Raw genomic sequence first — 26863 nt, 5'->3', positions numbered from 1 at the left:
TGTGCAGGTGAACAAATGGGAGCTGAGAAAGGTCGTCACGTCTACTCACAGCCAGAGCTGGGGAGATGAGCCCGAATTAAACAGTGTGAGGTGACAGCTCCATCCCCTGCCTTCCCCCATGGCAGTGCTAAAAAGAACCTGGGTTGGCCCGCCCATTCACAAGTCACTTTCAGGCTGTGTTCTTCCTCAGGGCCACCGTGGCTGGGGGCCAGATAAGAATAGCTAGGCTGAGGGGGACCCAGCTGGTAACACTGCCCAAGGTAGGTGTGGGGAGAGATTTGGTTCTGTTGCTGTTATAAATGATTTTGGTATGAAGTTGAGATAATGAAACTATATCATTCTTAAATTCTAATACAAGTCACAGATACAAGGAATCAATACAATAGGGTATGCCAAGGACCATATGGAAACAAGCTTCGTAGATCCTTAAGAAGTATACAGGGTGAAGGTTGTACTATTTGTGAACTTGCATTGGCTAAAGAGCAATGGATATAACTCCTCTGAATGAAAGAGCCTCTGATGAAACAGGCATGAGCTTTCAAAGCAGCTAACCTTGTACAAAAGTAGAACTTGCAACCCTGCCATCCCTCCTTATGTTGACTATATGAGCTGCATGACATTTGTAAAGGGAGTTTTAAAGATGGAGTCCGTGGGACTTCCCTGTTGGTCCAGTGGTTAAGACTCTGTGCTTCCAATGCAGGGGGCATGGGTTCGATCCCTGGTCGGAGAACAAAGATCCCACATGCTGTGTGGCATGCCCCCCCACGCCCCCCAAAAAAGATGGAGGGAGTCCAGATGGGTTAGGATAAGAGATATCTGGAATTTCCTTGTGGGGTTGGGAAATAGAATACTTACATAAGCTGTTAATGGACTACCTGAGTTTCAGCATTCATGTTTATACTTGTGCACATACCTCCATCATGCTTGATTTTTGGAAGCCCCTAGGATAACATGAGTGTTTCTGTAGCCTGGGATTATGGAGAGAGGGTGATGTCAAATTGTCAGCTCTCTACTACTCCGTGGCTGTGTGATGTAACTTCTGAGCCTCCAGCTGTGAAATGGGAATCAGCCCCACCTCGCCTGCAGATGCTGTGCAGATTTAGTGCTATTTGAAAGCGCTCATTGCCTTGCCCCGTACATAATAAGTACTTTCCTTACTTTTCCCCCTTGGAGTCTGATACTTTGGGGCAGTAACGTCCCAAGACCAGGCAAGGGAGCCCTTGCTTCTAAAGCTTCTGGCCAATTGGTGACGAGTCCAAGAGGAAGTCCCCTTCTAAATCATTTCCCAGATCCCCACATTGCCCCAAGATGACCCTGTGCTGGCTTCCAGGACCTTGCAGACCTCTTCTCCAAGACCCTCCTCCTGGGCGCAGACTATCCTAGGAGCACACCCGTCTTCCCAAGGAGGGTGGACAGACCTTGGCCTCAAGGCTGGAGTGTCCACTCGCATGTGTGTAAGCCCCCCTCAAAATGCACAGTGGGCCAGGGGTGAGCTTTCTCCACACTGACACATTCTAACAAGGAGTTAGAGAAATCGTTTGGAACCTGAACTTTCAGGTCTTTAGGAAGGTGTATATGTTAAGATAGAGGGTAGCATTGATTTTATTTAATGGTTTTTTAGCTTTGTCCCAAGCCCCAGAAATGTTAGGAGCAAGCCTGCTTCGGGCATGCAGAAATTCTTTCAGCCAGATTCCTTTCCTCTTAATAAAAATAAGAAAGTCATATAATCAAAATATCTTGGGTTTTTGTTTTGTTTTGTTTTTTCAGTTTGCCACCTGATTCAGGAACTCTCTACCATGTTCCTTTGCCTCATCACAAGGTTTGCCTGGGGTGCTGGGTAGGCAGCTTCTGGACCTCCACGAGTCCAGCTGAACCAGGAGAGGGTCCGGAATGTGCATCTGACAGGCATCCCAGAGGCTTCGTGCAGTTTGGGGCTCAGTGGTACTCAGCCCTACCTGAATTTTAAAACTAACTGGGAAACTTTGAGAAAAATACTTCTGTGGGGCTCCATTCCACATAGATGAAATAGGCATCTCGAGGGGCCGGCGGGGCCCAGTTGCCTCCCCAGGGGGCCAAGGTTGAGAAGCAAGTCCACCCAGCTCAGCCTCAACAAGAGCCCCGTCTCCACTCTCCTGGTGGAAGGGAGACTGTAGGGTCTTCAGACTTTGCAGGCACTGTTGTTCCTTGTTAAGCCCCATTCCGCCACCTAATTAACACTTGTTTATAAACAAGTGTTCGCTGCCATATGCGAAGAAGGGGGTGGTCCTTTCTGAAGTTTCTAGTTGCTGACTTTGTAAGATTTGGCCCGAAGTGGGACTTCTGGAAACTCAACCCGGGATAGCTAGCAGCTAACAGGTTCTTCCAGAAGTTTCTCTTGCAGCCATAGACATCTCACTAAACAAGCCAGCTGCTGACGTTTTTCCATAACACCCCCTGACCCGGCAGTGGCGACGGAGCGGAGGGTGTGGACAGCTTCCTGGGTTTTGGTGCTCCTTGTCAGGTGTTAAAACAAAGAGGATCATTGTGTTTCTTGGAACTGGCCTAAATGTCTATGTTTAAGATTAAGATCTAGGGAAACGCATTTCCGTTTGAGACCCAGTATTTTCTGACTGTGAAGGGCACCAACCTGGTAATGGCGCCGTGACACGGCCGCGGCCTCCAGCCTCTTCTGCCGGTTCCTTTAATTAGGAGAAATTAAGTGGGGCTGCTACATATTTTGAGAATAAATAACGCTAAACTTAGGCAGCCTTAACCACTAACTTAACCGCGGAGTTCTCGCTGCTACATGTCTCCTAAATAGATGAGCATAATCTTCACTAGGACTTAAAATGCATCACCTTCGTTCCGGAGCTCAGAACCAGCAGCCGACAGGAGACTTTGGAGGCTTAATGACTTCAATTATGGCGAGGAGTACCTTCTCCGGGTGGGAGGGGCCCGGCCGGCGAGCTAGGGTCAGAGGAGGCCGGATGGGAGCCCGCCCCCGCCCCCCCCCCGAAAGCGGCCCCACCGGGTGGGGGGAGGGGCTGGGGGTGTGGGGAAGCCGATGGGGAGGGACCGGGGACGGGGGTGGCCGCGGGGCCTCGGAGTTCTGAGCCGTGTTTGTGGCTCTGGCGCTTTGATCTCCGGCCAGGGAAACCTGGAAGGTCAGGCCCGGCTGCAGCCAAGCCCCGGAGCCAGGAGCCGGTGGAGCGGGCCGGGCTGCGCCACCCACCTGCACCCCCCACCCGCACCCCCCACTCGCCTCCTCCCGCCGCGGAAAGTGAGCCCGCCTGGCTGCCTGGCATCCCGACCTCCACTCCGTTGGGGGCTGTTTTGTGTTGGTCTGCCTTAGGCAGTGGGTTAGGGGCTCCAAGCCGTGACAGTCAACTAGACAAATGCCCTGCACGTTTGGTTTGCAAAGATCGTGTTTGTTGTACATACTGTAAAAGAAACCAGGTTATTTTTTAAGCTATGTGCCCCCCCTCCTTCCTACCCCCTACAGATTCCCTCAGAGCTGCAGGTGATTCCCCTGAGGTTTGTGCACGTTAAGGTGTTAGGGTCGTTTTTTTCTGGCCACTTCTTCTGATGCCCCGCCCCCTTCTTGGCACCAGGATTTTCTCACCAGTTACCCATGTGCGCTGGTGTGTGACCTCATTTCCTATGGAATGAAAGGTTTCTGCAGGAAAACAGGGCTCTTGGTGAGACGGGCCTTGCAAGCGCCCTTGCCTGGCAAGTGTGTCCCCTGTCGTGCAGTGACTCATGCTTCAGGGCACAGCAGCTGACCAGAATGCTCAAGAGCCCGGTGCCTGGGTGGTCACTACTCAGTGAAGAACACGGGGGAGGAGGAAAGGAAAAAGTGAGGAGGGCAGCTTTAAAATCCACTTAGTGGCCTCCAGAGGGAGGGGCATAAAGGGACGTGGTGAGCGCTGGCTTGTTTGCACTGGGGCGGGAGCAGCCAAGAGAGACTGGTGGCCATCAGGCGAGGTGTCTCTGGGTCTGGCTGGTGGGTCTCTGTCGTGTTGACAGGCCCTTGCCCCTCCCTGGCCACAGAAGCAGGCCCTGTGGCAGTGGCAGCCTAAGCAGGGCTTGTTACCGGCCCTGGGTTCCTGGCAGTGATTTGCTTGAAGCTCAGGCCTCAGGTGGACAAGCCTCGCAAGCCTGTGCTTTTAGTCTCTCATTGGTCCACCTGAGGCCACCACTGAGTTTAGAGTTTGGAATCTGCGGCCAGTTCCCAGGATCTTCACAGCAGGTGGGGAGGGCAGGCCACTGTCCACACACTCTCTTCCCTGTGTGGTGCAGGCCATCTTTTTCCATCAGTCTTTTAGGCTGAAGAAAAGCAAAGTTCCCCTAAGTGATATCGGGAGAAAACTGAAAATCCACATCTCCTGCCGTTTGTCCCTGTGGATATGCCCGAAGCTGATCGTTTGGTCTGCTTTCCTTTGGTGAGAGTTCTCAGGGAGGCTTGCATTCCTCCCTTGAGTAGAAAGGCCAGACTCTGCAAGTGCACAGGCTCGTTTTCTGAGAGCTCTGACATCGGAGATGTGTTCACAAGAGGCCTGGGGCCCCATAAGGATCCACCACGAGGCAGAGCCACTTTCAGTGACTGGGGTCGAGGTTGCCCAGGGAGAATAATTCCTACATTAGAACCAACCACCAATCAAAGACCCATCAGCAAGCACTATGGCAGAAGACGTGCATGCGGTTAATAAGAAACCAAATCCCGAACATCTGCACTGCGGAGAATCTTGAGTTCTAAGAAGATATGGTAGAGAACTGGACCTTCCACAATTCAAGAGTCAAAGGAAACAGGAGATCAGGCGGCCTGGAGCGAGCTACAGCCTGTGTTTGGAGTAGCAGGGCCCAGGGTGTTTGATGCTAACCCCAAGGGCAAAATCTCATCCTTTTTAGGTTAAGCAACAGACATTTCTTGGCCATTTACCCTGTGCCAGGCTCTCTGTGGGATTCTGGGCATTGAGCAGGAAAGAAGTCTGAGGCCTTGGCTGCCCTCTAGTGAGGGAGGCACTTTAAGTAAACAGTTACAGTGTGATGTCACAAGAGCTGCACCCGTGGGGCTCAGAGGCAGGCTGCAGGCCAGGCAGTGCAGAGGGAGTGACACCCAAGGCAGGGAGAGTTAGAGGAGGCAAGGCGGGCTGTGGGGCGATGTGGTGTGTTTCCCCAGCAGGTGGGCAGGCTCACCTATAGAGGCTCCTCCTAGTCAAGCTCTGGGGCTGGAGTGTTGAGTTTGCTAAAAGCCAGGGAAGTCACATCTTATTCTAAGAGCAGACACAGAGTCGTTCGGGGAGAGTGGGGCAGGTCAGATCGGTGGTTTATTAACTAGAAAAGTCCCTCTTATGCTGCGTGGAGACCCTACCAGGGGCAGGTGGGGTGGACTAAGGAACCCCCAGGGGGGGAGTGTTGTTGTGACTTACGTGGGAAGTCTGGTGTCCTGTACAGGGTGGCAGCAGTGGAGATGGAAAAACAGTGGATGGATTTGGAAGATGGAATCAGCAAAACTTAGTAAGCAGTTGAGTGTAGGGGTGAGGGCAAAGGGTTGTAGTTTAGCTTGGCCCCCTGGGGGCGCTAGCGGGGCACCTCCCTAAGGAGGGAGCCCTGGTTGTAGGAATGTGAGGACTGCATGGAGGGTAGGCCCATGCACCTGTATCAGCCTGAGCAAGAACAGTGAGCTCTGCCCCGGGAGCAGCGGCAGGAGCTTGGGGACCTTGCTGAAGCAGAAAGCTGATGCCAGGTTGTGGGAACTAAGCCCTGAGACTCTGGTGCCATTTTGGATTCTCCATGATCATGGTTTCTGCCACCTTGGGTCATACTGCTGTATCAGTATGCCAGAGGAGAGCTGCAAGAGAACACTCTCTTGGGTAAGAAAGGAAGAGACCTCAGTGCCCTCACCCTGCTCCTTGCTAAGCAAGATCTCTTCCCCCAGGACACCAGCAAGTGTGTGGAGACAGACACTTCTAGGAGGTCCTGGCTTGTATCTTTCTTGGGGCTCCTGGCACACAGTTGGCCCTCTTAGGTAGTTGTCAAATTGAACTGTATACAGTTGACCCTTGAACAACACAGGTTTGAACCATGCAGCCCACTTATACATGGGTTTTTTTCGGTAGTAAATATTACAGTGCTACACATCCCAGTTGGTTGAATCTGTGGATGCAGAACTGTGGGTATGGAGGACCTTGGAGACAGAGGAACCGAGATTGCGGAGGGTGACTGAGTTACACGTGGATTTTCCTTCAACTGCGCAGAGGGTTAGCACCCTAACCCCCACGTCGTTCAAGGGTCAACTGTAATTGAATATACCAGGAACCATCTCATTTAAACTGCAGTGTGTGTATTCCTTAGTATCATTTTCCAGATCAAAACGTCGATCTGTGGCCCATCCCTCACCCTCTTACGTGAGTTAAAGCCAGGGAGTGGTTAGGGGGTGAGATTCCTGTCACGTGAGCGTGGCCTGTGCACGGAGCCTTGGGTCCCAAAATTTCTCCCATAGAAGGGAGGGTAGGGTATGGACAGGAGTTGCTGCAAAAAGGGTCCTGTGTCAAAAAACCTGGGGATGCCGGGTAGCTAAGAGCCTTATCACAGGCAGCATTTCTCAAAGGACACTGACCGGGACAGTCTCTCCTCCCCTGACACCTACTACAGGGATGTGGGATAAGTGACTCCTGGTTGGTAGTTTCTTACTCATTGGCCCTCAGAACCAAACGCTCGGACCTTTCCTGATGACTCCCCCAGCCTCTTCAGAGAGCCCTGTGCCAGCACTGCTGACAGAATGGACACTCCGTGAGGACGCGCGGCCACCATTCTGCTCACTGTGTGTATCCTCCAGGCCTGGCGCACGTAGTAATTGGTTAATTACTACGTGAACAAATAAAGTAATAAATGGCACCTCAAATACAATTAAACTCTACTGCCGCCTACTATGTTAATTTGTGGAGTATGGGCCGCGCCCAGGGCAGTCTGCTCTGTTAGGCTTTACGGGGCACAGACACTGGTCAGAGATGTACCTCCTGGCTCCATAGACCCCGGGGCAGCTTAGCCTGGTACCCAGTCAAGACATTTACATGTGAGATGTTAGTGCCATTTGACTCCGCAGGGCCACTTGTAGCAATTTAAAGGATATAGATTCCACCAGAATGCTAGTACAAGAAGATAAATACAGCACTGTTCATAATAGAGAAAATGAAGAAATCCCCTGAATGCCTGTCAGAGGGACAGTCTTAAGCTCCATATAAGGGAAGAATATATGTAGCCGGTAAGAAGAATGGACATTTTTCTGCATCACTGCATATAATATTGTTGAGTTAAGGGGGAAAACAGCAGAGTTGAGAACATTATATACATCCAATTTATTTTTAAGTATATTTTGGTATGTGAGTGTATATAAACATAAGCATTTTATTGCTGCTAATATATGAGTTTGAAAAAAATGGAAAGATATAAACCACACTATTATAAAGCTGGGATATAGGGAGGTAATAGGTAGATTATCTTTTGCTTTCAGTTTCTCAATTGTTTTAAAATTTTCATGTCAGGCTCATATTACTTTTATTAATAGCAAAAGTACTAAAGATGGTCACACTTGTGGGGAAAAATGCATCCCAGAAAGTGGTAAGTGGCAGAGGAGAATCTTGACTGGTATTAGAACTCAGAGAGGGATAAGAGCTGCTTTTCACTAAAGAGAAGCACTTACCGGTCTTATGTGACAGGCTTTGCACATGAACTTGACCTTGAAGAATCAGTAGGCTAGGTAAGATCAACTCATTATAGTTCACTTTGGAGATCTTTGTGCACCTGAAGCATCACGCAGAGCATTACTCTGAGACTGCCTGCCTCCTCCTAGCCAGCTCAGCAATGGGCCACTTTATCCAGAAGTTAAATCTGTTGACAGATTTGTCTTTTACTGTCTGTGTCATCTTATCTTGTCATTACTGCAGATAAATTAAGAGTTGAGTGGGTTTATAAGGAGGGGCCTTAAAATCCTATGTGGATTGTATTAAGATTCTTAATAATCTTCATATTCTTTGGCCCTGGGCCTCCATCCTAAGAAAATTGGAAATGTAAGCCAAGATTCATTCAACATGGCATTAATTACAAGAATAAAGAAAAAACTGGAATAGCCCAAATATCAAAAAGATATGAGTAGCGTATCTGAAGAGATATATCACAGCCTTAAACATATTAACAAAAAAATTTAAATGACTTGTTGGAAGCTTATGATAAGTACAAAAAGGCCAGAATGGGAAATTATATTCAATAGAGGCAAAAAAAAAAAAGTCTGCTTGAAGCCCCCATATGTCAGAACTTCCTGTGAGAGGTTGAAGACACAAGCCTTCATATCAGTGCTAACAGTCCAGCTTCCTGGGTTATCCTCTGGTCAGGCGTTTGGGACAAAGGAGATTTGGGGCCATCTTTTGGGTTATTTACGATTAAGGTTGTGTGCTATCGAAAGTTTTCCTACAATAAAGATTAGGCACTGGGACGCCACATCGAGTGCTTGACGAAGAAACGGATAAATGGGGAAATGGAGTCTGTTCCCAGGGGCTCTGTGGAGTAGCTATGGGGTGGGACCAAGCCCCGAACCAAGTCTGGGTGTTACTGCACACACCAGGGAGAGTGCCAGGTCCATTCCTGATTGGAATTCCTGAATTTAATTGAAACCCAAGCAGACTCTAGGCTGTAGGTTTTCTCACCCACAAGGTGGTAATGGGACTATTCTTATCAGAATGCCCCCCACGCGTCCAGAAATTCACGAGCCCCCTGCATTGAGAGTGTGGAGTCTTAACCACTCGACCGCCAGGGAAGTCCCAAGACTCAAACATATTGATAGAAGCACTTTCTTAGGAGAAAGCCACATCCACGTTCAGGGAGCAGTAACCCAAGAGTACGGTCTGGGCAGGTTTGCTTTCAATTAGAATGACCGTTTATCGAATAACCATAGGAGTCTCGCATTGTGATAAGTGCCAGCCACGTAAGATCCTGTCTTCTAGAGCTTGACCTTTTGTACTTTGCAATAGGTAAGTCTGCAGATGTTTGTGCTTTTGCTACGTGTCTCAGTGGCTGTGGCAACTGTCTAGCCTCGGGTCTCACAGCCCTGGAAAGGTAAATGAGAGACCATGACAACCTTTTACTCCTCATTCTGCTGCGGGGCTTGTGGTCACCTGCTGGCTGGTGCCAACCTGTCCTGGCCTGATGGAAGCAGCAGCAGTGATGAAGGGTGGGGAACACCTGTGTGAGTGGGGTGAGGGGAAGGGCGAGCAGAGGTCAGTAGGCAAGGCCTTCAGTTGCTTCTGGGAGGCCTTGCCAGGACATCCCACCTGCTTTCTGCTGCTCACACCCTTCTGATGCTCTTCTTCCCAATCCAGTCTGTGCACAGGTCAAGGGTAACTGCCCTCTCCAACTGAAGCCCAGTGACCAGTGACCTTCATCTAGCAACAGGCACCAGGCTGTATCTTTCTCAGCCTTTTGTTGAAACAGCCTTATTCTGAGAGATTTGGACATTGGGTGTGTGCCTTTATAAAGTTAGTGTTTTGAAATAATATTCCAGCCCAAGCTTGACTAGAGAAAACAGTGAAAGATCTAACATATGAAGACATGTTTAAGGATGCCTCATCAATTTTTAAACTGAAAATGTGGGGCAAAGGGGAAAGTATGACCAAGTAGTGGTCTGTGTTTTCGTTTGTTTTGGGAATAGTATGATCAACGTGTCATTTTCTTAAGTGTGGATTATTCATGGCCTATTTTCAATCCCAAGCCTTGCTCCTGACAGGCGAGTTCCTGACGTAATCCTGACTTGCCTCCTGTCCAGTCCTGAGTGCAGGAAATACAACCTTAATTTAACAGCAGCTTACATTAAACATAACTTTTAAAGTAAGCCGACTGTGAGAATTATCATTTTCTCAAAATATTAGTACTTTGGACCCTGTGCATTAACCTGGTTGTGTCTAAAGTTGAGCTATAAACAGGATTAAGCACCTTATTCTTGACCTGCTCTTTTCACTCGAGAAACCTGGAGATGAGTCCTCCCTCCTAGATTTTGTTTAAAATGTCTTTTAAAACATGCCTGGCCCATGGGGGTCATACCTGGCCTCCAGATCCCCGTGACTTCTGCCTCCTCGTGAAGCCAGGGGGGCTGGAGGCGGGAGCAGGCGGCAGCCGAGGCTTGCACTGCCCTGGGGCCTGCAGCCTCTTGGCCTCCAGGCTCTCCAGATGCACCCCACTGAAGCTCCCAAGCAAGAGGGAGCTGCACGCACAGTCCCCTCAGGTGCTGTTTGATGTGCTCAAGCAGGGAACAAAAGCCAAATAAAGGAACGAGAAGTCCTGTCTATTTCCTCGTTTGTGGTGCTGTCCCTCAGGGCCTTCTGCGTCCCTGAATTTGTGAACACGGCTGGGCTACCCCCTGAGACTGGCACCCACTTGCTGTTAGTTAACTCTGGAGCCCCCGAGGGCTTGTTGACCTCAGGCAAAGGGGTCTGTGCCCCTAAAGAGCTTTATGGAGGAAAGTGACACCACCTGGCCCCGAAACTTCTCACTGGGCCATCATGTCCTCTCTTGCTGGAGGCAAGTGACAGCTGTTGCAGCTCTTTCTGCGTCACTCTGGACAGTCCCTTGCCTCCTTGAGTGGCCAAGACTGCGAACTGGAAGGGACCCTAGTCCTCATGACAGAGGCTCCCTCCTCCTTTTACAGATGGGGAAACTGAGGCTGGGGCTGAAAGAGACTCTGACTCGCCCACCACTGGCAGCTTGTCTGGCAGAGCTGGAGACAGCGCCCAGGGGCCCCTCCTGATGCAGCGTGCTGGTGGGGAAACGGGGTGGGACAGGCAAGCGGCAGAGCAGACTAAATACATCGAATCTCAGTTCAACAGGAAAGGGTCCCCAGCAGAACAAGGACAGCTTCTGCAGCACAGCACTCAGGTGTCTGAGCTTGTTCAGTTGCGGAGGACTTTGCTGCATCCCTGACAATCCACCGTCCTGCTTATTTAGTACCAAGTACAGGGAGCTGTCTTGTTGTAGAAGGTGTGAGGTAAGGCCGCCCTCTGGTGGCTGATGGAGCTATTGCTCTAGCCACATTCTGGTCTAAGGCTCAGTGTTGCTTTCCTGTGGGGAAGGAATTCAGATTTTATTCTTTCTCAAGCACTCTGGCTCACAGAGACTTTCTTGACCTCTGAGTACTAGCCATCATTTGCCCATCTTATAGGGGCTTTGGTTTTTGTTTTGAGCTCTCCCCCCACCCGTTAGAGGTGTCTCGCTTCCCTAACGAGATTCAGGTTCCTATAAGCAAGGATTATGTCTTACGTCTTGTTCTTCCTCAGCTTCTACCCATTGTTCCCTTAGCTGGACATGAAATTAGAAGGTTCACTGGGGTGGAAAGGAATCCTTTCCTCCAAAAGAGAATCCCACCCCTTCTCATTTTTCCCTAAAACGTTCTAATCTCATCTTTGATCAGTAGTTCCCCAAGTGGTTGAATCATCAGAATCCCTCGGAAAAGCTTCAGAACTCAGTTTCCTGGGCCTTACTCCAGCCCTGCTGAATCAGTCTCTGTGGTTTGAGCCAGGAAATCTGCTTTACAGACTTCCCAAGTGGTTTTTGATGTGCAGCCAGGTTTGGCAGCCAACTGCTCCAAATCCCCATTTACAATTATTTCTCGTAGCTTTTCCCCCGACAGCATGTCCAAAGGTCTTTAGTTTATGTCACTTATTAAAATTGACCGTTTTGAGATTCCTTCGGAAATATTCAGTACGTTCCTCTAACTGCGGTGCTGGATGATGTGGGGAGGAAGCAGGACCGCAAGAGAAGGACCAAAGGCATTTGCTTTAGCTGCCAGTGGCCCTGTGTTCATAGCAGAAAATACTGAAACCAATACCTTTATGCTGACTGGGCAGGTTATTGGTTTGTAGTTTGATTTTAAGGTTTAGGCTGGATAGGGAGACAAAGGTTAATCGAGTACCCAGCTGTTTATTTTCACCATTTCTAACTCATTTGGTTCCCAGGATAACTGTACAAGGTGCTGTTGCCCACTCCCCACCCCCCCCTTTTTTTAAACAGATGGGCAAGTTGAGGCTTAGGAAAGTTAGTAACTCACCCAGTCACATTAGTTGGTGACTGTCAGATTCTGCATTCGAATACAGGTCTGATTTCCAAGACCAGCTTCAGAAAGGTAAGGACCAGGGTGCCAACCTGCTCTTTTTCACTCTGCCAGGCCAAGCGAGCCGTGCAGCGGGGAGCCACCGCAGTCATCTTCGATGTGTCTGAAAACCCAGAAGCTATCGACCAGGTAAGCTCCTCAGGCCAGGCCAATGCTGCAGTGTCCCTGAGAGAAGCACCTCCTTTACTTAGCCTGGCTTCTCACGGTTGTGTCACCCTCATCCTCAGGGCCCTTGCACTTGTCTGCCCTTGTTAGTTATCCGTGTTTGCACATCATATTCCAAGGCAAGTGTATCAAGAGGGGTAAGAGCCAAGAAGCTGAGGGTTGGTGAGGCATTTTCAAAGGCCCTTCTGGGGTCCCGCTCCATCCTAAAAGGGGCATCATCCTCAGCCTCGTCCTTCTGGGAGCTCCAAGCCTACGATGCTTGAGGAGTTTGAGGATTTCCAAAAGGGTATCTCGTGTTCTTTTCCTCCAGCCTTTCTTTCTCTCTCCTGCTTCTTGAAGTAATTACGTCTTCTAACCAGGACCTCCTCTCCTTCCTTAGCTAAACCAGGGGTCAGAAGACCCACTCAAGAGGCCAGTGGTGTACGTGAAGGGCGCAGACGCCATCAAGCTGATGAACATTGTCAACAAGCAGAAAGTGGCTCGAGCAAGGATCCAGCACCGCCCTCCTCGAGTGAGCCTCCGCTGGCCACGCCGCCACCTTCCCTGCTGCCGCCTGTGCCTTAATCCCCTTTGGGCTTTGGCCTTTTGCTCCTACCTTCTTTCCGTCTACAATGCTGATGCGCCCCAGGCTCCTGCAGGTTTAGATCAGACTTAAGGCTGGAGGCCAGGGAGAAATTTCACCCGGCTCCTCTAGAGGGGATTTGAAAAGTCCTTCCAGAGATAGGTGATTTGTGACCAAATGTCTCTTCCACCTGGCATCCCCTCTGGGTAAACTCCTATCCTTTTTTCTCTTCTGTCCCATCTCCCTGTGAAAGGCTAACTGAGGAGCATTGAAGGGAAGGACACCCTGCACTCAGCTTCCTGTATCTCCCTCCTTCCGTCTGGCCTAGACTAGAGGATAAAGCCTGTGCTTCCTTCTTCCTATGGGGCAAATGCATTACTGAAACCCCCTAACTTGTATTTGATTCTGGAAAAGTAAGCTTTCAACAGGGATTGGGGCTCACGACTTCCAGGTGGTTAATGAATAGCTTCATTTTTTAGGCTTCTCTTAGGTGTATTAAAGGGACACTGCTGGCATCTTTTGCCCAACCTCAGACTGAAGATTCTAGGAACCTAGGACAGGTGCCCCACAGATGGTTTATTTCCTCCTCACGAATATTGGAATATTCACATAGAGGATGGGTCTTTTGCACAAAATATCCGGATACCCATAGCATTCAATTAGCAAAACTCCATTCCTGTTGGCTAAACACGTCCCAGATGAGGTAACTTTAAGGTTTTAGGAGGCAGTGTGCCATGAGGAAAAGGTAAGAACTAAAACTAGAGGGAGTTTGCAAAAGAACTGACTTGCTGGCTGCTTTTTAAAGGAAAAAAGGGCGCTTTGGTAAATATGACTCATTGTAGTGGAAGCTGATATTTGTGGAAGCAGCATACAATTTTCTGAGTTGTTGTAAACCATTAATTATATGGTTAGTAATCACGGTTCCCTCAAAACATGACACTCACTCTTTTGTCCCATAAATGTGATATTTGTGTTTATTTGGAAGGGCCTCTCCTACCGGTTACGGTGAACTTTGCGCTATTCTGCAGGGAGCGAGGCTCTGTGAAAAGAGTTCTCCTGGCTGTTAGGAGGCCTGGCTGAGACCGCTGCGGCCTCCCCGGGCCACGCTGTGGGGCACTACCTGGGCCTGGATAGCACACTGTGTGTGTCTTAGCAGAACCCTACATGTGCCCTGCAAAGGAGGGGAAAGCAGCCCGGTGGCCCCATCCTTCTCCCGACCAGGGCTGGCCCAGCCCGTGTGCCAATCCCCTGTGACTCACTGTGTCCGTGTTCTGTTCCAGCAACCCACGGAATACTTTGATATGGGGATCTTCCTGGCCTTCTTTGTCGTGGTCTCCTTGGTCTGCCTCATCCTCCTTGTCAAAATCAAGCTGAAGCAGCGACGCAGTCAGGTAACGCAGAGCAGCCTGTGAGCGTTCATCCCTGCGGCCCCTTTGCCGGCGCAGACCTGGTCCTGAGCCCTGCAGCCTGTCCCCAGCGGCCTAGAACCAGCAAAGATGGAGAAAAAGCAGAGCAAAGCTTATAGCACTGTGTCGTCTCTGTTCTGAAAGGGCCAGTCCTACAAAGGCCAAGCCCTGGGGCCGTTTCCAGCCGGGGGTTTTTCCAAAGAAATGTTTAAATGTCAACCTGGACCCCTAGAGCCCTGCTCCTCAAATATGATCTGGGGACCAGCAGCATCAGCATCACCTGGGAGCTTGGCAGAAACTCAGAATCTCAGGCCCCACCTCAGACCTGCTTCATCCGACTCTGCATCTACCAAGCTCTCCAGGCGATGTGCTTGTAGGAAGGAAGGATTGGGGGTAGAGGGCAATGGGAGGATACTCGGGAATCTAGACTCTCAGAGGTGTAGCAGTGTGATGTCCACAGCGAGAGACGGTGGACTGGGCGCTGACTTCTCTGGAGGATGGGTGGCCATCAGCGACGGAGCAGCAGCTGATGTTTGTCGAGCGTGTCTGGTTTGCTAAGTGCTGGGCACCCCAATGCATGGTCTCATTTGCCCTCAGAACGTTCTCCAATGAAGGAAGGAACCCTTAGCACAGAGCAGAGTTGGCCAAATAATTAGAGTAGACCTCTGCTGGTACTGCTGCTTAGACCGATGTGGTGGACACTTGGGAGTCTAGAAGATCTGTGCTCTTGTGCCGTGGCCTCTGAATCTTTAGTGATTTCTCAGAAGTCTGTCCTGGCCTGATGGAGACTAGTGTTTGGCCGACCATGGCCCCAGGGGTGACTAGTGCTGTTAACATGTCCCAGACCCTAACATGGACCACGTTCTGCTGTGCAGAATTCCATGAACAGACTGGCCGTGCAGGCCCTGGAGAAGATGGAAACCAGGAAGTTCAACTCCAAGAGCAAGGGGCGCCGGGAGGGGAGCTGTGGGGCCCTGGACACGCTCAGCAGCAGCTCCACGTCCGACTGTGCCATCTGCCTGGAGAAGTACATCGATGGAGAGGTAATGGCAGAGGCGGGGCCAGTCCTGGTGGGGATGAGGTAGACAGGCCTGCAGATGAAAGGGGAAGGGCTTTTCCCACAGGGGAAGGGCCGAGCTGCCTAGGTCTCCAGGAGACGTCCTGAGACCTTCAAACTGCTCTTCCCCCCCGCCCCCCGGAAGCAGGTGGCCACATACACAGACACTCTCTCCAGGGGACCGAGCTGAACATAGGTGATTTCGGAAGTTGATCAGAAATATATAATGGGCCAGAAAACGTCTAGTTGTAAGAACATTTACACTTAATTTCAGAATTGCTCTTCTGAAAACTCTGGCGCTTGACTTGATACAAACCTCTCTTACAAAGCCGTATGGAACGTTTACGTTTTTACTTATAAAGAGACAAGGGGGGCTTCCCTGGTGGCACAGTGGTTGAGAGTCCGCCTGCCGATGCAGGGGACGCAGGTTCGTGACCCGGTCCGGGAAGATCCCACATGCCGCGGAGCGACTGGGCCCATGAGCCATGGCTGCTGAGCCTGTGCGTCCGGAGCCTGTGCTCCGCAACGGGAGAGGCCACAACAGTGAGAGGCCCGCGTACCGCAAAAAAAAAAAGAAAGAAAGAGAGACAAGGGATGTGATGTCCCCTTTTTCCTTCTAGCTTTTTTCTGAAATTTTAAGACTTTCAGAAAAGTTGCAAGAATCAGACAATGAATGCTGGATCATTCATCTAGAATCACCCATTGTTAACATTTTGCCACATTTGCTTCATCTCCTTCTGGATAGAGGCGTGCATATACACACACATTTTGGGGAGTGGGGAGCAAACCACTTCAGAATTAGTTGCAGGCATTTGATGCCCCTTTGATGAAAGTGTCCCGCTGCTGTGTAGACTGTTGGATGAAAAAAGAGGTTTTGCAGAGGCCTCCAGATGAATAGTCTCACATGGTCTCTACCTGCAGACTGCCTGAGTTCTCATCTGGGCCCAGGAGGGTTCTAGCTTTGTGATCTTGGGCAAGTGACTTTATTCTCTGTGCCTATGCTTGTGATATGGGCCCGAGACTGACCTGTACTCCAGGTGATCACAAAGGTTACACGAGAAAATCCAGATAGGACTCTTGCCACGGTCAGGCACAGCCTTAGGTGTTTGAATGTTACTGCATTGAGCTGGTCAGAGAATGGAAAATCAAAGTAAAATTAGCAAGTCTGGAGGGTGCTTTGGGCTCAGGAACTTTAGAGGTGGTTCTGCCTGCCTCAGAACCCCATTACCTCCTCTCCACGTTGGGTGCTTTGTTATTAACTGTGTGCCCCCAGGTGAGTGCTGAGGGTCCAGTGAAGGGGAGGACGGGAGAACTTTGCCCCCTTGCTGCCCCACCTGTCAATCATGAGTCCTGGGCATCTTCCTTTCTACCCACCCCATTTTGGGTATCTGGAGCCAGCCACCATCCCAGAAGTGCAGAAGGTTTTGGGGTGTATCTAGCCACCCTTCCATACTCCCAGGCTCACCATTTGCACTAGCATACAGCTCTGGCGGTCCCTTATATGTGGCGTGGGTGTGAGTGCCCTCCTCACAAGAAGGGAGCTGGCTTCCTCCCTCAACACCAAGCACCGTGGTTGGAGCTGGCTGATGGTCCGTGTCTTTCTCCCTAGAACCCATGTGTGGGCCCTGACTCCAGGGAACGGAGCCCACTTGTAGCTAGAGATGGGGAGGGGGAGCCTCTGGGCACTGCCACAGTGAACTGGGCTCCTTGGTCCACGGGAAGAAACACTGCAGGGCTGAAGACAGCACCGCCCTCTGCCTGTGCCCTTCCTTCAGGCTGTGTGTCCTCTCTCCCTCCCAGGAGCTGCGGGTCATCCCCTGTACTCACCGCTTTCACAGGAAGTGCGTGGACCCGTGGCTGCTGCAGCACCACACCTGCCCCCACTGTCGACACAACATCATAGGTAATTCTCCGCTGCCTCTGTTGTTGCTGGAGTGTCACTGTCTTTACCGAGTACCTAGCAGGAGCAGGACACGTGCTGGGGAGCGAGCAAACCACCGCAGCATTGCCACCTGGACTTGGAGGCGTGGGGGCTTGGGGTTTGGAGGCCTCTGAAGAATCACCCTGAGTCTGGGTTCTGGCTTTGACATGAACTGGCTTCCTGACCTTGGGCCAGGCACCCGGCCTCTCCAGGCCCTGGGCCCACAATCTCTTCAGCGGGATGACAGTGGTGACGCTTGCTGTGCCTGGTACCTCGGGGTTGTGATGCTGCTGCTGCCTCCCTGTGGTGGTGGATGAGGGCCCAGAAGGCAGGGTGCCCTCCAGGTATAGCTGTTCTCTCAAGAGGGAAAATGCCTTTCCCCTCCGTGTCCCTGTTGCTCTCTCGAGCCTTATGCCGTGCAGAGCAGCTGGGAGGTGGGAGATGGACCCTGACAGGAGTGACCACCTTTCGAGTGGAGAAGCAGGAGGCCTCTACCCGCGTGGCCAGGTTTGGCGACAGCTTAGAATGGGCCATGGTCGTGAGACTGGGCACCTTGGCGCCGGCCGCCTCAGTCTCTGCCCGCATCCGCCCCTTGAGCCCTTGGCCCCAGCGTGCACGCCCCCCTGACCGCGTTTCCTCCGCCTCTCCCCAGAACAAAAGGGAAACCCGAGCGCCGTGTGCTTGGAGACCGGCAGTCTGGCGCGCGGCCGGCAGCAGAGGGTGATCTTGCCGGTGCACTACCCCGGCCGCGTACACAGGGCCAGCGCCATCCCCGCCTACCCCACGAGGACGAGCATGGACGCCCACGGGAACCCTGTCACGCTGCTGACCGTGGACCGGCGCGGGGAGCAGGGCCTCTTCCCGCCGCAGACCCCCGCCTACATCCGCGGCTACCCGCCCCTCCATCTGGACCACAGCCTGGCCCCTCACCGCTGCGGCCTGGAGCACCGGCCTTACTCGCCGGCCCCCCCCTTCCGCAGGCCCAAGTTCGGCGGCCGCAGCTTCTCCAAGGCAGCTTGCTTCTCCCAGTACGAGACCATGTACCAGCACTACTACTTCCGGGGCCTCAGCTACCCCGAGCAGGAGGGGCAGCCCCCTCCCGGCCTCACCCCTGGGGGGCCGGCTCGGGCCTTCCCCCCGGGCGGCGGCGGCGGCGGCAGCAGCAGCCTGCTCTTCGCCCCCGCGGTGCACGCGGCCCCGGCCTCGCACCTGGAGAGCGGCAGCGCGTCCAGCTTCAGCTGCTACCACGGCCACCGCTCGGTGTGCAGCGGCTACCTGGCCGACGGCCCGGGCAGCGACAGCAGCAGCAGCAGCGGCAGCTCGGGCCAGTGCCGCTGCTCCTCCAGCGACTCGGTGGTGGACTGCACGGAGGTCAGCAACCAGGGCGTGTACGGGAGCTGCTCCACCTTCCGCAGCTCTCTCAGCAGCGACTACGACCCCTTCGTCTACCGCAGCCGCAGCCCCTGTCGCGCCGGAGACATGGGGGGCTCAGGCCGGGGGCCCGTGGTGCGCCTCGAGGGCTCCCCGCCCCCCGAGGAGGTCCTGGCTGCGGCCCGAGGCCCAGGTGCGGGGCGGGGAGAGCCCTGGCCCGGGCCCGCCTCTCCCTCGGGGGACCAGCTGTCCACCTGCAGCCTGGAGATGAACTACAGCAGTAGCTCCTCCCTGGAGCCCCGGGGGCCCAACAGCTCTACCTCAGAAGGGGGGCTCGAGGCCTCTCCCGGGGCCGCCCCGGACCTCAGGAGGACCTGGAAGGGGGCCCGGGAGGGGCCGATGTGTGCCTGCTGCTGTGAGCCCCAGACCCCCGCCCCAGACCCCGGAGCGGGAGCGGCTGGGGGCGGCATCTTGTTCCTGGGCCCCCCGCCCTGTGAGGGCTGCGGCCCCCAGGGTGGGGAGTCACAGCCGGGGAGCTCCCAGGGCCCCTATGGCCTTCACCCGGACCACTTGCCCAGGACAGATGGGGTGAAGTATGAGGGCCTGCCCTGCTGCTTCTATGAAGAGAAGCAGGTGGCCCATGGCGGGGGCGGGGGCGGGGGTGGCGGCCGCTACACCGAGGACTGCTCGGTACGTGTGCAGTACACGCTGGCCCAGGAGCTCCCGCCCAGCTGCCACCCCGGGGCCCGGGACCTGAGCCAGCGCATCCCCATCATTCCGGAGGATGTGGACTGTGACTTGGGCTTGCCCTCTGAATGCCAAGGGACCCGGGGCCTCAGCCCCTGGGGTGGGACACTGCCAGGTCCGGATGCCCTGTGGCCCCACAGAGGCTTGGGAGCAGCCCAGCAAGAAGAGCGGGTTCCGTGCTGCCCGGCCAGGGCACCGCTGTCACTTCCCTGCCCTCCAGAGGATGTGGGGGCCCCTGGGGCCAGCTTCCCCAGTGCCCCCCAGGACACTCAGGACTCCAGTGCCACAGCCACTGAGGCTGCAGGTGAGAGCGGGCGGTGACGGTAGGCCAGGATCTGGGTCTTCTCTCCACACAGTCACTTTCTGAGTGACTTTCTTGGTGCCCTTGGCTTTAAACAGCATCCGTAACTGATGATTTCCAAGTGTTACTCCCCAATCCAGCCCTTCCTCTGGGCTCCAGACCTGCTGGCCCTCTGCTTCCATGAGCTCTCTCCCCCAGATGCTGCAGAAGCATCCCGCTTGATCCTGCCACAGCAGTGTCTCGAGTTCCTCCCTCTGCACCCCCTTCTCCAAGGCTCCCTACCCAGATGCTCAGGCCAAAAGCCCAGGCCCCAGCCCTGAGCCTTCCCTGCCCCTCATGCATCAGGGTCCTGGGCTTCTCAGCCTGTCTGTGAGAACCACATGTGCTGGTTTTCCCCTGGTCCAGAAAATTGAATCCCCAGAAAAATGAAACTTAGCAAAAGACATGCAAAACCCAAGTCCAGATTTTTTATTATTAGATTCAGCAGACATCATCAAATTGTGATAAAGTTGCCAAATCTTTTGTCTTCAGTAGTGAACAGTGTGCAGTCTAGCACCTTTGAATAGCACTGGGACAATTCCAACTCCAAAGTAAACCCCACGTGGATCTGCTCTGCTCCCCGCCTGCTGTCCGCAGCCAGGCCTATTTCCTCTCTCTAGGGTGAGGGCAGTAGCCTTCTGACTGGTCTCCTGTGGCCAGTCTTGCCTTCTGTTCCACGTGGGTGCCAGAGTCGTCTTTTTTAAAACATAAGTCTGTCTTTATACCAGAAAACTCTTCACTGACTTGCCATTACCTTCCAAATTTTAGAAATGTAAACCCCTCACCCAGGTCTGTATGATCAGGCCCTGCCGCCCCCGCCCAACCTCCTCCCGCATCCCTCCTTCTTCATGATGTCAGCCGCCTTGCCCCCGTCCTGTTCCTCCAACGTGCCAGGTTCATTCCAGCCTCCAGGCCTCTCTACCGCTTCTCTCCTGCAGATCTTGGGTTAAGAGCTGGCCTCCAGCCCCCTCCGAGCTCACTCTCACACCCTCTGTTTACTTCCCAGGTTTTCACAATCTGAAATTACTTTGTTGTGCGGTGTGGGAGCTCCGTAATGGGGGTCTTCCCAGTGCCTGCAACAGGGCCCAAGGCACATCTTTTGTACATTGTGTTTTCATGCTGCCTAAGTGTTTCCAGAAGGCTCTGCACAGCCCAATGTGGGAGGCCGGCTCCCTAGAAGGCCTCCGTGCCCTCAGAAAGGGGGCTCCACTTCAGCCCTTTACCATATACACAGTCCATCCAGCATCCAGAGCTGTCACTTCTGAGAGCCCACCACACGCTGGGATGGGCCCCCAGGTCCCTTGCCTCGTCCCTGCATGTGGTGCCCAAAGCCTGCGGGCCTGGCCCCCTCCCCTGACGATTGTTCTTTCTCTCCCAGGACCAAGATCTCGCCTGGCCGACAGTGGAGGCCCTGGAGCCTGAGCTCAGATGGAACTCTTCCGTGGAAATGGGAACTGTATGGAGATTCCAAACTCTGACTTCCTACAGAAAAAAAAAGAAAAAAAAAAGATTTTTTTAGCTTTGACAAACACAAAAGTGGTAATAAAGAGAGCCCTCCTCAACCCAAAATGTGAGCCACGTGTGGCAACCCCTCCTCCCAATTAACAAACCAACAGACAAAATTCTCTTAGTCTTTTGCCTCTTGATAACATGTTACTCTTCTGTTTTGTAAAGTGTGTGTGCTTGGGGTTCGAGGTGTGTGGGATTGACTTCTCTGCTTTGTTTTTTAAGATATTATATGTAAATGTAAAAAGTTATTTAAATATATATTTTAAAGAACCCTAACCGCCAACTTTTGCTGAAAAAAAAATCACTGCTGCAGTAATTGAACCACATCATGTGTAGATACTGTTGTCTCCCTGGAGGGAGCTCAGGCCTTTGAAAAGCTCAGGGCTACACCTGCCTTAGAAAATGAACCAGAAACTTGAAGTAAAGCTAGTTGATATGGGTACAAACTCTGAGGAACAATGCAATGCTGCCTCTTACTTTCTCGTGGCAAATCCCAACATACAAAATGTCAGGCCTTCTCGGAAGCCATGCCTCTCCAGCCTGCACCTTCAGGCAGCTGATGGAAACAGCCTGGGGTCGGGTGGAAGGTCTGCAGCACTGCGGAGCCGGGACAAGCCATTGCTACGTAAGCCCCAGGGTGACAGGGACGATTCTGCGTAGTGTCCTCAGTCTGTCCCCTCTGGTCATCGTCCTAACTAGGACAGAGTTTACAGTCCTGATTTTGGGCTTCCTGCCACTGGCTGCAGAGATGGCTCGACGGGGTGTGTGGGGAGAGACACCCAGGAGGAATGTACGTGGTTTTGCAGCCTTGGTGTCTACCCCAGCTGTGGGAGAGGTGGGATGGAGGGCGCCCCGGAGCGGACCTGTGCGCATGCGTCCGTGTGTGCCCGGCCACACACACCCCGGCTGCTTCCGGCGTTGGGCTGCCTTCCTGGGTGCGCGTCGCCGGGACCCGATAGGGTCTGAGCTCCCTTTGAATGACAACGTTTCCCATCCCATTGCTTCAGGGTTGTTCAGCCCTCTGCCTCGTGGCTGAAATTGCTCATCTCGCCTGTAAATGTCTACTATCCTTTCTACCTAATGCACTATTCTGTATTGATTCTCCATGAGACAGAGTGAAAGAGACTATCAGATAGTTTAGACCCAAAGGGTAGGTTTTTATATATTGTTCCAACCTTTTGTTGTTTGTTGTTGCTGTTGTTGTTTTAAGAGGGAAGAAGAGCTTAAAAACCCAAACCATTTTTTAAAAGTTTCCATTTTAAAAGGGAGAATCTATTTAAAGCTATTTCAGATCAGGGATCGTTATCCTTTTTGTCCAATGTATTTCTTGTTATTAAAAAATTTTTTAGAAGAAACTAATCACATTAGCTCTTGTGTTCGCTAACTCTTCTGGTCACTTCTGTTTATTCATTTATTCAGCAGGTGTTTGTTGTCATCTGAAATGCTCATTTGCTGAATAGGAACCTTGAGTCCTGGCCCCCTGTAGGTGGGGAAGCAGAGACCCACCCTGGGCTGCCAGGGGACTGTGACGGCTCTTCTCCAGTCAGGCCCAGGGAAGGTCAGCCCAGGGTCCACATCACAACGTTTTGAATGAGAATCTTACTGAATCCCTTTTTCTTAAAAACCCCAGCCTGTGATGAGGAAATTTACTTACTTCCAGACAGGATTTGTCAGAAAGAAATTCCAGCATCAAACGATTGAGCCGTTTGCCATTAAGGAGCTCACTGTGGTGAGATTTGTCATCCAGCCTCTGAGGTGCAGTCCCTTGGGGGCTGCCCCCACCCCCACCCCCAGCACCGCCTGTGCCCAGCACACCTGTTGGCGAGGGTGTGCGAAATGCCTGAGCCCCGTGACACGTGATCTGGGCCGCCTTTATTCCTCGGGCCAGGAGTAGCAGCTGCTGAGGACAGCAGCTTGCATCTTGTGATTTTAGGGAAGGGGTGGGGGGTATGGCTTCTAACATGAACTACAAAAAGCAGCTTCTCATTGTTGAGATTTTGTTTGTTCGTTTGTGGCTTTGTGTTTGTTTGTTTGTTTTTAATGCCTTTGAGTGCATATTATCTTCCTTGTCTGAAATCATACCCCCAAAGTGGCTTTCTTTAGCCCTGGCTGGAAAACCACTCCTCAGCAGCCTTAAGCAATAAATAGATGAGGAGAGCATGTGGCTTCAACTGGGCTTATTAAAATAAATGAGTCCAATTTTCATTTGAAAGAGCAGTAACTACAGATGGCCAAAAAAACGACATTTAATTTTCATAGTTTATAGGGTGGTAGAAACAGAAAAGTGAAACTTTCAGGCTTTAAACCTCAGCCGTTGTCTTAAATTTGTGTTGGGTCACCAGAGTATGGTGACCAACTATATCGCCTCACCATTCAAATCAAAAGAAATGTCTTCTTTGAAGTCGTAAGACTCCAATAATGATGACAAGTACCTTTCCTTGGTGGCCTCTCAGTGGCATGTGGGAGTTACATAGCTATGGAAACTGGGAGCATCACATCTTCCATTGAGAGAGACACACACACGCGCACACACACACACACACACACAAACACACACGCGCGCAGGAATGTGACTGTTGGGTGTGGTCCCGTGGCTCAGCCTTGGGTATAGGACAGCCATGTAGACTGAAGAGTGCTAGAACCAGTTAAAAATGGGGGGTTGGGAGTTCTGGTCCACCAGGTACCTCTTTGTAGTAGACACAGCCCCAGGATGCTGGCCTTAACTCTCCGTCTCTTTGCCTCTCCCTAACCCTAACCCTAACCCTAACCCATGCCGTTTTATGACACGTCCACCACTCTGCTGTCCACCACTCACACCCTCCCTTATGTGCTGCTAGTTCCTACTCAAAGTTCATGCAGGACTAATGCTTTTAAAATGAGGTCTAAAAAATAATTACTAATCAAGAGTATTATTTTTTAAACAGAACTGCCTTTTTCTATTCTTTATATAAACTCTATTGTGTTGGTCTAACAAGGCACTATTTTAAAATGTTTTTTTAAAAATTTCTCCCATAGCACTTAAAAGATATTTTGTAAAGACTTTGCTGTAAAGATTTTGTAATAAAGTGGTCTAAGGGCTCCTTCTCCAACATTACCATTAAAAAAAAAATGTTTTAAAGGCTAGAAAACAACTTATGTATATTCTGTATATGTATAGCAGCACATTTCATTTATGGAAATATGTTCTCAGAATATTTATTTACTAATATATTTATCTTAAGCCATGTCTTATGTTGAGAGTGTGACGTTGGAATAATCATTGAAAATGACTAACATGAGGCCCTGTAAATACATGATAATTGCACACAGATTTTACATATTTGCCGACCAAAAATGATTTAAAACAAGTTGTAGTCTTCTATGGTTTTGTAACAAATTGTACAAATGACTGTAAAAAAAAAATACAATTTTATCAAGTACGTTATATATTGTCATTGCTCTATTTGGTAAAGGTCTACAGATTCCACAAAGGAGAGGTCTGCGTGAAGCAGTGCCTAATAACATCCGCTCGCTCATGGGAGCATCTGTGTAATTTCCTCTCCTGTTAACACAGAGTTCAGGTTATTGGGGATCCAGGTGGTGTCTGGGCAAGTATCTGAGAGACAGCGTTTGAGATTATGTCTCTGAGGTGGTGATAGGTTTTCTCCTCAGCCCTATGGGGGGAATGGTGGTCAATCCCAGCAGTCCACTTTTTGAACATAGTGACCGTAAACTGGGTACAACCGTCGACTTCATCTGCTAAGCCTTTTCCTATCTGGAAGACTGAGGCCCTCCAGCCCCTCTTTAAGGAAAAGGGACTTGTAGGAAAAAAGCTTAAGCATCCAGCCTGGAAATGACCAAATCATGAAGGTGGAGAGGGGCCCCGAGTCTAAAGTGAATCTCATACCCATCTGTCTTGTTTCCCAGGGAGGGTAGTCACTGATCTGTAAAGTGCTCTGAGATCGCGTGGAAGGTGCAAAGTGGTGTTTATTCTTCGGACATTTAGCAGAGAATACCCTAATCCTGTGAGCTCCTGTCCCTATTTCTCGCTCTTTGACTTGGGCCATTTCTTGGGAGCATGCTCCTCGTGGACCTCTGGCCTCTTCCTGCCTGGCAGTGGGTCCTTCTGAGCACCTTCAGGGGTGGCAGCCTGTCTGCAAAGAGCCTCCCAGGGCTTTGTTTTGATGGCCTTGCCCAGCTCCTAAGTGTACCTCTCGGGGGTCCCTGAAGGGTTCCACAGCATTGGCTCCACCACCGTGTGGTGCAGAGCCCAGTGGCCCTCTGTGCAGAGGCCATGGGTGGTTAATGCATCCTCCGACAGCTGCTGTCTCTTCCTGGTTTCCGGAAGTGAGGTGAGGCTCGGCCCTTCCAGGACACTGTCCCAATGTCCCGGGGTAGCACTTGGGAGGCAGCCACATGTTCAGCATATCTGCTCTCAAGATCTTGGCAGAGTGTTCCTTTTTTCTCCTTTGAACTTTCTTTACTGTAGCCAGGAAGAAAGCAGAGAAGTCAAAGCTAAAACTTGAGAAGGGAGCTCAGGATAATTATCTGGGATTTGTGTCCCCAGGTCTTGGTTACAGCCACAACCAACATTTGTCTAGCATGTTCTAGTTTACCGAATTCCTTCAGGGATACCACTGCGAGTGTTTCCCCACAGCCCTGTAAGGTCAGCAGGAGACAGCTTTAAAAGCAAGGAAATTGGAATGGGTTTGCCCAAGGCCACACAGCCAGAAGGTGGACCACGGCTGTTACCTACTGAGTGCCACCCAGGACCCCAAACATCTACTCTGTGCCAGGCTCTGCTCAAAAGCCCTTTGCATGCATTAACTCATTTCATCCTCATGAAACCCTGTGAGGGGAGGGCTGTTTCTCCACATCTTATAGATGACAAAAACCTAGGTAGAAAGAGACTGAGCCCACGGTCCCCCTCAATTACGGTCAGAGCTGGGATTTGAACACTGACCACCTAGCTCCAGGGTGCATTCTGAGCTCTGCCGGCCACTGTGGACTAACGGAGCTGGACTCAGATCAGGCCTCTGGGCGCCAAGTTCTCCATGTGGACGTTCATGACCAGGTCTGTGGCTCAGCTCTGGGGTTCAAGCATGTGCATCTGAGCCTTTCCCATCCTCATTTTTGCTTCAAGTCAAGTTTCTTTTGTCTCCACTTCTGAAAGCCACTTTATCCTCCTCTCAAACTGAGCAAAGGAGAAATATGCATGACCCCAGATCTGTCCTCTCTCCACTAAATCACGCCCCCACCCCCATCCTGACCCCCCACAATCCTGTCTTTAACTTCAGGGTTTCCTTCTCTCGGCATGAAGCCCTAGCTTACCTTTCCTTCTCCCCACCCCATCACATTTTCTCCACCACCAGCCATCACCTACCTCATTGACGCCTCCTGCAGGCCTCCTGTGCCTGGGTGAACCTGGCCACTGCCCCACTGGCCACTTGCTGTTGGAACTGATGGAGTTTCTTATCCCGCCCCGCTGGGCGGCTTTCGTTGCTGAATCGTCCTTGGGCTTTAATCTCTTTGAGGGTTTCGCATCTCCAAACTTGCGTGGTACTGGGCAGCATTTCTCCTTCAGTTGTCGCCTGAGCAAAAGTCTAACCAGGGAGAAGGAACTGGCAATTAATGGGTTCTTTACAACTTCCCAAGAAGAGGTGGTACCTGGTA

At 51.6% G+C, this 26863-nt stretch overlaps 2 protein-coding genes across 2 annotated transcripts in view; one reads left to right on the top strand and one right to left on the bottom strand.

Annotated features, from left to right (window-relative positions):
- The window catches only part of ZNRF3 (zinc and ring finger 3), a 148313-nt gene extending 123693 nt beyond the window's left edge, over positions 1–24620 (top strand). Inside the window, exons 3-9 of the mRNA XM_030860725.2 lie at positions 12188–12262; positions 12678–12809; positions 14141–14251; positions 15142–15309; positions 17124–17226; positions 17897–19666; positions 21081–24620. Coding sequence (XP_030716585.1) covers positions 12188–12262; positions 12678–12809; positions 14141–14251; positions 15142–15309; positions 17124–17226; positions 17897–19666; positions 21081–21124 — 2403 coding nt within the window. The 3' untranslated portion in view covers positions 21125–24620. The remainder of the gene's footprint in view (positions 1–12187; positions 12263–12677; positions 12810–14140; positions 14252–15141; positions 15310–17123; positions 17227–17896; positions 19667–21080) is intronic.
- Positions 24621–25229: 609 nt separating this feature from the next.
- C13H22orf31 (chromosome 13 C22orf31 homolog) lies at positions 25230–26608 on the bottom strand. The gene is given in 3 exon segments (XM_060310133.2): positions 25230–25547; positions 25550–25673; positions 26574–26608. Coding segments are annotated over 3 exon segments (447 nt in total). The 5' UTR covers positions 26579–26608.
- Between the last annotated feature and the right edge of the window lie 255 nt (positions 26609–26863).

This window comes from Globicephala melas, chromosome 13 (genome assembly GCF_963455315.2).
Source record: "Globicephala melas chromosome 13, mGloMel1.2, whole genome shotgun sequence".
NCBI lineage: Eukaryota > Metazoa > Chordata > Mammalia > Artiodactyla > Delphinidae > Globicephala > Globicephala melas.
Note: the sequence above shows the minus strand (reverse complement) of the source record. Positions and strands in the feature narration are given on the sequence as shown.